This window comes from Plectrocnemia conspersa, unplaced genomic scaffold (assembly GCF_051122295.1).
Source record: "Plectrocnemia conspersa isolate PC_06_02 unplaced genomic scaffold, ASM5112229v1 ptg000011l, whole genome shotgun sequence".
Taxonomy (NCBI): Eukaryota; Metazoa; Arthropoda; class Insecta; order Trichoptera; family Polycentropodidae; genus Plectrocnemia; species Plectrocnemia conspersa.
Window position 1 is genome coordinate 9,102,220 of NW_028277175.1, and position 10,714 is coordinate 9,112,933.

The following is a 10,714-nucleotide window of genomic DNA, read 5'->3' on the forward strand; positions in this document are numbered from 1 at the left end:
CCCGCGCCGCGACTCGTAAACGCGGCGCCACGAGCGGCTAGCGCGCGATTGGTCCGATTCGAACGGACCGCTTTTCGCCGGCCAATGGGCGAGAAGCGCTCGACGCGCGTTCCGTCCGTCGGCTGTCGGTCTGTCGGTCTGTCGTTCTCTCGGTCCGTCGAGTCGGAGCGGCTGAGTCTCGGCGGCGCCGCGTCGGGGGTCGGTTGATCGGATGATCGGATGAACGGAGGCGTCGGAGGCTTAGGGGCGGGGGCGGGCGCCGGGCCTTTGGACGAGGAGCGCGACGCCTGCTGCCTCATCGACGACGGAGAACGCTGTCGCAGGGCGCCCGGCAACGCCGCCTACAACAAGCGCGTTCAAAAGACCGTCGCGCAGAAGAGGCTCAAGCTTCAGATCGACTCTCTGGTGAGTTCCTTTCCCTACTACCCCCGGTCGCCGGCCGCCCCGATCAAAAACGTGGCAGTGCCACTTTTGCACACCACCGAAGGTACGCTCAAAACGTGGCTGTTGTTATTGCGCCAAATTGGCTGATATCTCTGTTGTTATTGCACAAAATTGCCCATTTGGAACAAACCGACTGTCATTTCAAATTGGCCAGTATGTTAGTTGCATTTAATTTGTTATACAAATTATCAAATAAGCATTTTTCTTATGAATCATTGTCCATAAAAAAATGAGTCAACGAGATTGTGAAAATGCATGGAATTATTTTGTGCCATTTTTATTATTCACACTTGCTTGTCAATGCTCCCCTACTTTCATTTAGGTTTAGAATTGCCGCTTTAGTAATCCTTAGACTTTGTCTCCATACAATGCGCTCTGATCGTACTGGTACTTATATTCTACAATATAACATTAGATCCGTCTACACCATCGTTCACTTTACCATCGAAGCAAAGCATTCGATACCACCTTTAAATCTATAAACACTAGTTCTGTTTTGTAATTATATTTACTAATTATTATTTCATCATATGGATATCTTAGTCTGTCCGATTACGGTAAGGTAAGACTCAAATAGTATTCATTGTTTCCCATTATATCGCTATTACTGACATATTACTATTTCATCATTTGAAAATTTAGTCATACACTATTGCCTCTTCCTATACTATACTATACTATACTATACTATGTGAGTGCATCATCTGCATCAACCATTCAAAATTGTTTATTTACTTATTGAACTGTTATCTATATTGCTAGGTAAGACAACAATATATCATTTCTAATATCCTTATGACACATCTTTGTTTATTTATTAATTAATCTATGATACTGTGGATAGCTTTGTGTGTCATAAAATGTGTTTCAAAGAATGCAATCCACACATCCTAATCTAAATTATAAACGAGGAGCTTATATGCAGAGACGTCATTTCAGATTTTTAATATTTCCATTTCATTATGATTCAGCCAAATTTGAGGGGGTACCTGTTTAGAATCCATGTCAAAAGTAATAAAACTGTGCCGTCGTAGTTGATATATTTAATCAAAATCCACTTAACAGTTGGATTTTGGTGAGAAAGGGTGTCCAAAAATTGACAGCTTTTTTTGCATTTTATTAGAAAATAGTTGCTAAGTAATATTAATGCAATGTTTTTATAGAATTTATTCATTAAGTTTTTTTTGGTATGGTATATTTTGAAACATTCAATACACAATCTGAACAATAGTATCTTATCTCCTCTTGAATTCTTTTGCTGTTTCTATTCTTCTGTGAGAAACATATTTTGCAATGTCGGATAGGCCTGTATTTATTTACCATACGTAGTATAGATTCAATAAAATGTCTACCAATCAAACGTAATGGTGACGGTGTTGATGATGCTACAAACTTTGAACTAAAAGTATAATAAAAAATGAATTCCGCTCGCGGTAAACACTGCAAGTCGAAACAAGTATCGGGTTCGTCAGTATATGAACAAACTCCATGCGCAAATCACGCTCAGGCCAAACTGTCTAGTGGTTTAAGCATATCTAAAAAAAAATTATCCCTTCTCAAAAGTCAAAAATCCACATCAAAAGCAATAAAATCGTGCCATCGCAGTGGGAATGCTCGTTATCGAGCTTTCCCGCTGCGATGACTCCGACACAATTTTATGGCTTGAGAAGTGAATTGTTTTTGCGTCCTTCTATTGACCAAAATTTGGTTTGAAGACACTTTGACCAACACTTATATCAGAAGTCTGTAATAATATTGATAAGGATAGCTATCATATTTTTAAAGCATGGTGAAATATCAATAAGAGCAATATGAGCTTGGTTTTAAAGCAATTGCGGACAGACTATGGAGCAATATGCAACATCTGTCTGTACTTCATTTGCTTATTTCCCCGAGAGATTAGTTTGGCTTAGTTTATATTTTGGACTAATGAAAGTTCTAAGACTATAATTAGTTATTAATCAATAAAACTCCCTAACGTTCTATTAAGTCTTAAACACATTTTTTTTATATATACTATATATATATTGTAGTAAACATAAAAAAATTTTAAGGGTCCAATTTAACAGGCAATTATTAAGAGATATGTGCATTTAAATAAATACTTTGTTCCATAAAACGAATTATTTGTGCATTTATGTAAGGTAAATCTTTGGATTTTTTCTTCGAAAGAGGATTCGTTGCAGAGTTGCACTATTTCTGACCAATACTCGCTCGGACTTAGCTGTCTAACAGTAATGCACAAACAGATTTATGGAACAATTATTTTATACATTGCCCTTTTAAATGGCATTCATACACCGTCCCAAATCCGCGAGGACTAATCAAAAAACAGATAGAAGACGTTTGTTATTCGGCTATATTATTATATTCATTTATTCAAAATATACCCCTTCTGAGTCAATACAGTGCTGGAGACGATCATAGAAATTTTCTGGAAGTGCCTTTAAGGTTTCGGACGAACTCTTTTGGATGTCATCAATAGTGTCAAAACATTTTATTTTCAACGCAAAATTTATTGGATTAGCCAGACGTTATAGGGAGACAAATCAGGTGAATACGGAGGGTAGCTGAGCACTACAATGCCTTTATTGGCCAAGAATTTGCGTACAATTTTCGCTTTGTGCTCTGGTGCATATTATCATGCAACAACGATCAACTGCCAAATTTGATGAATTCTGGCACACAAATGATTCAGAACGCAAAGACTCGACTCTTCTGCACGCGCACTTATGTCTATCGGCTTGTCTCTTCCCTTCTAAACCGAACTCAGGTTCTTTGTGAGTGGCTTATACTGGTAACATCAGTTACAATACTTAACATGAGTTCCGGATCATTTCCGGCAGTACTTTTCATGTTTTTGCACTACTCAACTCTACATCTTTTTGGTCATCCGTCAGTGTGCGGTACGAAGCGCGCGCAGATCTTCTGTTTGTCCAAATCTTCGGTCAAAATCCAATAGGCAGGCTGCTTTTGGAGATGGCACAAAGTCCTCGATGAGTTTCGCAGATACACAACGATCGGAACGAAGAATTTCCTTCACCATTTCAATGTTTCCTTCAATGCTAGTCTTTTTTGCCGACGATGCACGTTCGTCATCTTCAAGGTCTTTACGACCATCACGAAATAAGCTTAACCACTATTGAACGGGCCGGACACTCACTACCATATACTTTGCGCATCATTTCTTGCGTTTCGGTGGCATTTTTACCACGTTTAAGGCAAAATTTAATACTATATTTACGAAATCCGTTAAATTGACAGGTTTCTGATTTGATTTGTATCAGACAGTATTTTTTCTGGGTTTTTTTACGACCTATTTTATTTGAACAATGCAAATATATAAACATTATTTTTATTTTCGGGAACTTCTTATTTTTGAAAATCTGGTCACCATATACCTATTTCCCCCGTCAAATTGACTGGTTTATATCCGTAAATCTAGTGTTAATGTTAGCTAATTTCCTTTTTATTAAAACCTTTCTCTTTCTCAAATCTCCATGAAATATTTTTCAAATCATCTCGTAATTGTTGCTTCATTCATTTGAGGGTAATTTTTCTATCCTTTTCCACAATAACACTAACTTTTACTATCAAATCTGAACTTTGTCCGTTCTAGTGTCGTCACTTTAGTTATTCTAATTTACACTAATCTTTAATATTCACTCATTGACCTATGATGTCTGACAGAAACACAATGTATGCACCAGGTTACTGCGCAGAAACTGTAGGCCGTTCGATCTCGGCTTGAGCACCATCTAATGATTAAACTGTGATCTATTATATGCTGCTTAACTTTTGGTCTAATTTCATGTAACTCCAGTGCTGCTGCATCAACCCGGGAATTAAATTGCTACACCTTATATGTTAGTTCCTTGTCATCATCTAATATGCCTTTATTTTATCTATGACCTGCTAACAATTTTGTGTAAAAATAACTAATAAGAAAATTTATCGATAGGCAAGGCACATATACATTTGCGACCATCACAAGACAATGATTCAAAATGCTAGGACTAAGCAGCAGCGGCGCAGGAAGGACTCCGAGGACGACAGCAACGAGACGGACACTGAAGCACCCGACGTCGACCTTTATCAACTTCAGGTCAACACGCTGAGAAGATACAAAAAACACTTTAAGTTATCGACGAGGCCTGGCATCAATAAAGCCCAATTGGCCGATGTAAGTCCAAAACCGTAATTATTTTCGATCAAACGACCGAACATAATTCGCCTAATGTGTGATTTTGTTGCAGACCATACACAAACACTTTAAATCGATCCCCGTGAACGAAAAGGAGATCCTGACATACTTTATTTACATGGTGAAGACCAACGGCAACAAGCTAGAGCAGAAGAACGGCCTGAACTCGGAGCCGGTCTGATCCATGTCGACCTTCTAGTTTGAGTGCTCGAATTGCTCGCATGCTATAAACTACTATAGAACTGACGAATCGATATAAATTTACGGTTATATAAATATTATACGTGTTAAATAGTGTTTAGGATCGTGACCGTCGGATAGGAGGCGTATGTGAATATTGCGAAATTAATAACGTATTAATTTAGAATTTATTATTTAAATGAACTTATTGTAAGTTGTACATTTATTAAATCAATTAGAATGGATACAGTTGTTTTTTCTTATTTGTTTGACTCTTGTTACCCTGTTTTTGTTCTTTTTCCAATGTAACCACATCCTCTTCCTCGCTGCTGCTGCTATTGATATCTGTGAAAGTACAATAGTCTGTTACTTTATTTACATATAGGTGAGAAAATATGTTTATCGAACAAATGCAATAATTTTTTATTTGGAAAATATATTATAGTATAAATAGATGCATTTTCACATACCTATACTTGCTGTGACTTGATTAGGTTTGACGACGTTTAATATTTGCACATCGTCGTCAGATTCTTTGGGATCATCGTCGTCCTTATCGGACACTTCATCTGCACTACCCATTTGAACCCAAACACCTTCAGCTGCACGTAACGATTTCTCTGGTAACAACGCTGCAACGCCATCTTCGGAGAGTACTTTCATACCTATTAGTTGGGGTTTTCAAACACGATTATGATTTGCGTGATTAATATTTAACTATTTGAACAAAGTGTATATCTATCAAAGTGCAGAGTATCGGCTATATATCAGGTTGTTCCATTCAGTCTTTGCGTTACTTTCTTACATTTCCAAAAACGGTAGTTTTTTGTAAATTAATAATAATTTTAGTATTTTTTTCTGTTTGTTAACAGTAGTCGTATCAATGATACTTTAACACCTAAAGCGCCGCACTTTTGCGCGAAAAAACACACGTACAGCTGGCATATTTGGGTGCGGTCGAAGAAAATGCGAAATAATCGCAATTTTTAAATTGTCATATTACTAAAAATTACGCTACTGATAATTATAAAAATTTTCGGTCGTAAATATTCAATTTACGCAAAATATTTGTCGGTTTTTGCCAAATGCCATAAGTCATAAAATGATCAGAATACGACCACATGTGTGACTATCCTAGAATTTTTCGACATCGATTCTAAATGAGGATTCGTTATGGTGTGACATTTATGTAAACCAATTAAGGATAATATAGAGCGATATTCGAAAATTTTTTTTTTTACAAAATCTCCAACCACTAATTATTTTTTAATTATTTAATTTTGTATGGAAAGAAATATATTATCGACATCTGTTAGAAGAATATACTATCTAAAATATAATTAATCCCTTTTGGTGCCATTAAATAATCAAGATGTCAGTAAGTCGGTTAAGAATCGAGTTTCAGAAAAGCATGTTAACATGCATCCGGCTGTGGGATCAAGTCCCTAAAAAGCATATTAATCGGATTCAGTCGCCTTAAGCGTTAAGTAACAGGATATTTTTTGTTTCGATATTTTCAACCCTAAATCGACAATAGCAGTGAAAATAAAAGAATCACAATTAAGCTATATTATGTTTTGAGTCTCAACTCTGTCATGATGCGACAATAGCAGTTAAAAACACCTGTAATGCAATGGACAGGATGTCATTGGATTTATAGTGTCAAATGTGGTTCTAAAAATTTCGTTCCAGGAATTTTGACGTTTGGGCAAATAGTTCTTAGGGGTTGTTAGTGAAGATATTAGGGCTGCCATCAGAGCAGATCCAAGATTAACGGTATGGAAGCTAGCACAAAAGCTTAACATGTCGCCTACAGATATTTAAAAAATTAAGGAAGGTGTCAATTTGCAGCATATGGGTATTACATCAATTGGCTGAGAAAACCTCACGCAACATATCTCAATATGCCAATCATTAATGATTCTAGAACAAAAAGATTTATTTTTGAGTCTTATTGTTTTTGGAGATGCAAAGTGGATCCCTTACTTTAACACACAACGTAAAAGGCAGTGATTTAAACACAAATAAACCTCTAATTTCAAACGTGAGAATAGGATTACACCCTAATAAGAGTGTTATGCATTTGGTGCATAATTCATAATGAATATTTGATTATGGACAGATAATTACAACAGATACATAGTGTGCTCGGTTCGATGATTATTGTGCACATCGAAAATTCTGATCATAGATGATCAATATACACATATAAATATACTTAAGAATATGTCAATATATATAAAAATAATGTAGATACATAATAGATGTGATTTTAATTTTAAAATATCATGTTTTAAAATATTTTACAATTATATTAGCAAGTACATTACATTATACGCTTACGTTCCCTGTTATTACACATTTTTTTTACTTACAACAGAGAAAAATATGAAGCAGTTGGAAATAAAAGTAGAATATATTTGACAATCAAACAATCACATATGTTCAGAATTTTTGTGTGCGCAATAATCCGGTCACCTGTGTGCTGTGAGCTAATTCATTTAAAAGCGACTCTGAGCATAGAACAACCTTTCCTTATTGAAATAATATTATCCTGTATATAATTTAAAAAAAATATATTTAGAGGTTTATTGGCGACTCGTTAATTATAAGAAAATCTGTCAAATAATTCGAGCACGCCTAGTTCCAGCAGTGAGACTGACTAAACATTTGTGCTGTTTCAATTCTTTTAGCTTCTGACAAACTTAAGACACTGAATAAATATCTCTTGTAAAATACTATAGTGTGATACGATAGATTCGACACTTTTCTGTTACTTACCATCATTGACATTTTTCTCGTCCTTTTTAACAATCATCATTTCTTCCACTGACTTGTTTAGATCGAATTTCTTGAGACGTATTGTCATTTTATCGCAAGCTAATGTCAGTATTTTATCAGTTGGGATTGCATTGGCGAATCCAACTGTTTCATCTTTAGACCTAATTTGTAATTTATAATTATTAATTTGAGTATTTCAGATAAATAATTTATACACTAACCTCATTTCAGTGTCTTCAGCTAAAGCTTTTTTTATCTCTGCAACAATATATTGACTTCTCTTTGCTGCCTGATGAGATGCTTTGTAAATATGAGGAGGTCCCAATGTGATCGCGGCACTCGCTAGATCAAATAAGCAAACTTCTCTATAGGAATTCATTCCTACGACAAATATAGCTCCGACCATTGAACACACAGTCTCTTCTAATAAACATGGATCGATGATCATCAATCTGATAAAGAAAAATAATTTTATAGACTAAGTAACTTTGTTAATATAATTTTAACTTACTCGTCACTGAAGAAGCCGAAAGTTATGCAGACAGGATAGTGATGCAAAACTGTCGGAATGGCATCCTTCTCTTCATACGAATGTACAATTATTTCTGTGCCATCTGTTGTTACATCCGGTCTTTTAAAATGAGCTAAGCTAGACAAAGCAGCAATGCTAGCACATTCTATTATATTACCGGCATGATTCAAGACATGGATATCAACTCTGAGAGCCCATACCTAAAATAAATCATAATCAAGTCAACTATCAAATTTTGCTTTCGACCATCGTGGCGCATTGGGGTAACCTGTTAGGCCACGATGGTCTTAATTTAATCTAAAAATCTAAAAATATATCAATTTTTGAACTCACTTTTTCTTCAGCTACGATACATAGTGACTCCAAATCGACACACCTAGAGTCGATTATGCATTTCTCTATCAATCTGTTTAAATAAACGTTCAAGTCTGATTGGCCCTTTTCAAAAGTAGATGCTCCCATTTGCCCCAATTCAAGATTGATGTACAATAAACCTTCGTTCGCTCTGGCTTGCTTTGGCGGTTCTATTTTGTATGATACATGAGCCACAACTCTAGAATAGTTAAGGGTAAATTAATTTAAATTAAGTATCCCGCAAATTAAATCGATTATTTACTTTGTTTCGCCTAGTGACACGTGACAGCTTCCCCACGTAGATCCAAAGCATATCTTCAAAGGTCGACATTCATCCAACGCTCTGCCATCTAGCCTCTAAGACAATACAAATAATTACACATCGCCAACAATCTTAGATGCATAATAATATATAACGATATAACCGGCTTAAATTATAACGGAAATTTCGCAAAAAACAAGATACTTTGACTATTATTATATTTGAGCTTGTTTTGATTACAAAGTAAAAAATAAGTTGTATGTAATCAAAACTTACTGTTCCTTCCGCGATTGCTTTCAAAACGAACGCTTTTTCACAATTCGAAACCAATAATTCCTTCATTTTGTTTCGGCACCACGCGTTCTAAACTCAACTCAATATTTGACATTAGCAGTGTTGCCAATACTAAAAATAAACAATTTTTTTGCGTACACATTTAAATGCTTGTGATTCTTTTTATTATGAAATGTAATGCTTCCTCTACACTCTCTGGAAGTTACCGAACCAAAGGTCTACCGAATATGGTCGAGGTCGCCAAGACATTAGAGCGGGCAGACCCGGGCTCGACCGAAGTAGCCCCGAATTAACACATTCTATTTTCCGTCCTTGCTCAACCATGGCGTACTTCCAGAGAGGGTGGAGGAAGCATTATAGTTTTATCGGTAAAGGTGACGATTAGCGTTCGATATTATTAAGTTGGCAGCACTACATTGCACGCACACGCACACATGCTCATTCGCAGTTTGACGTTTGATGGAATGCTGCGCGCGCATCCATAACATGACATTTGTTTATATCAGCTTCTGCATACCTAATAGATAAATGATGAACATGAATACAAAATAAAGTTTTGTTATTTATTTTATCGATAATTAGTAATTTAAAAAAATGTGCATCTCTGAGTAAATTCGTGTAGATATGACTCGAACAGATAAATAGTAAATAAGGATATATTATGAATATTGTCGTTGAGTTCTGTCGTCTTCCTGCCATCGTGGGATCAAGAAACAGTAATGCAATGCCAATCGCGCAATAATCGCCAAACGTCAAACTTTGAATGAGTAAGTGTGTGTGCATGTACGTGTAAGCTGTGCTCTGCAGTGCTGCCAACTTGACAATATCGAACGCTAATCGTCACCTTTACCGTTTTATCAATGACGAAAATAGTTATTTTGTATTTATATTTTTGTGCAACTCTGTAATTTATTATTATCGATCTGTTATCTGTCAGCATAACCATCGTAACATAACCTCATTCTGATTTAAAAGTAAGACAAATTCGTCTGCTTGAAATAACACTGCATAAGAGTAATTTTTATTCTTGCCGATGGTAAATCATTGAAACACGCAAGTATATCAAGCGTTTGTATCGATATGTATAAAAACGGCGCTTAAAAATTTTACATGTTTTTTTTATTTTATTTTCTTCATTATACACAATTGGAATAATGAAAATGATTATAAACCAGTAACTTGTGTCAAGCCTCAGATGTCGACAATAGCTAAATAGCAAATTTGTGTTTAAAAAAATACTGAAGTGAACTAAATATTGTTTCTTTGAACCAGCCGAGGCTTTGTTTGCCACGTAGAGCCTAAAATTGACATTTTACTTATAAAATGTAATACTTTCTGTGAAGAAAATGTCGAGATTTAATTCAAGGACGTCATTTGGAAAAAGAGGCAAGTATGAACATTTGTCACCCATTGAATTGACATGCTTTTAAACCAGGGGTAGTCAACCCACAGCACGCGGACCGCATGCGGCCTGCCTTGAACATTTTTCCGGCCCGCGAGATTCATCACACTTCTACAAAATATATTTATTTTATAATGGTCAAAGTAATGAAAACCAATGTACTAAAAAATACATTATTTGTGCATCTATATATTAAAAAAAGAACTGTCGTAATTATGATTAAAAAATGAACTTTGATTTTAAAATAATATTCTTGCGAAT

At 35.7% G+C, this 10,714-nt stretch overlaps 2 protein-coding genes across 3 annotated transcripts; one reads left to right on the forward strand and one right to left on the reverse strand.

Moving 5' to 3' along the window:
- Positions 1-173: 173 nt before the first annotated feature.
- Sap30 (SIN3-associated polypeptide 30) lies at positions 174-5,073 on the forward strand. Of its 2 annotated transcripts, XM_088197542.1 has the most exons (4): positions 174-405; positions 4,268-4,310; positions 4,406-4,627; positions 4,701-5,073. In XM_088197542.1, exons 3-4 carry the CDS (start codon positions 4,442-4,444, stop codon positions 4,827-4,829), a joined length of 315 nt encoding a protein of 104 aa, XP_088053668.1. In that variant the 5' UTR covers positions 174-405; positions 4,268-4,310; positions 4,406-4,441; the 3' UTR covers positions 4,830-5,073. The 2 variants fall into 2 exon arrangements, with proteins under 2 accessions (XP_088053668.1, XP_088053667.1); XM_088197541.1 differs by lacking the exon at positions 4,268-4,310.
- Positions 4,998-9,230, reverse strand: Rrp45 (exosome complex component Rrp45). The gene is made up of 8 exons (XM_088197537.1): positions 9,034-9,230; positions 8,758-8,852; positions 8,475-8,694; positions 8,121-8,341; positions 7,831-8,061; positions 7,610-7,770; positions 5,299-5,493; positions 4,998-5,173 (listed from the first exon to the last, which is right to left on the reverse strand). Exons 1-8 carry the CDS (start codon positions 9,097-9,099, stop codon positions 5,064-5,066), a joined length of 1,299 nt encoding a protein of 432 aa, XP_088053663.1. The 5' UTR covers positions 9,100-9,230; the 3' UTR covers positions 4,998-5,063.
- Positions 9,231-10,714: the final 1,484 nt, after the last annotated feature.

Excerpts from the sequence above, each read along its gene's own strand:
- Sap30 (XM_088197541.1), top strand. The coding sequence starts at position 220 with ATGAACGGAGGCGTCGGAGGCTTAGGGGCGGGGGCGGGCGCCGGGCCT. Across the intron at positions 406-4,405 it reads AGCTTCAGATCGACTCTCTG|GCAAGGCACATATACATTTG; the intron begins GTGAGTTCCTTT and ends ATTTATCGATAG. Across the intron at positions 4,628-4,700 it reads ATAAAGCCCAATTGGCCGAT|ACCATACACAAACACTTTAA; the intron begins GTAAGTCCAAAA and ends ATTTTGTTGCAG.
- Rrp45 (XM_088197537.1), bottom strand. The coding sequence starts at position 9,099 with ATGAAGGAATTATTGGTTTCGAATTGTGAAAAAGCGTTCGTTTTGAAA. Across the intron at positions 8,695-8,757 it reads GTGTCACTAGGCGAAACAAA|AGTTGTGGCTCATGTATCAT; the intron begins GTAAATAATCGA and ends TAACTATTCTAG. Across the intron at positions 8,342-8,474 it reads GTATCGTAGCTGAAGAAAAA|GTATGGGCTCTCAGAGTTGA; the intron begins GTGAGTTCAAAA and ends GATTTATTTTAG.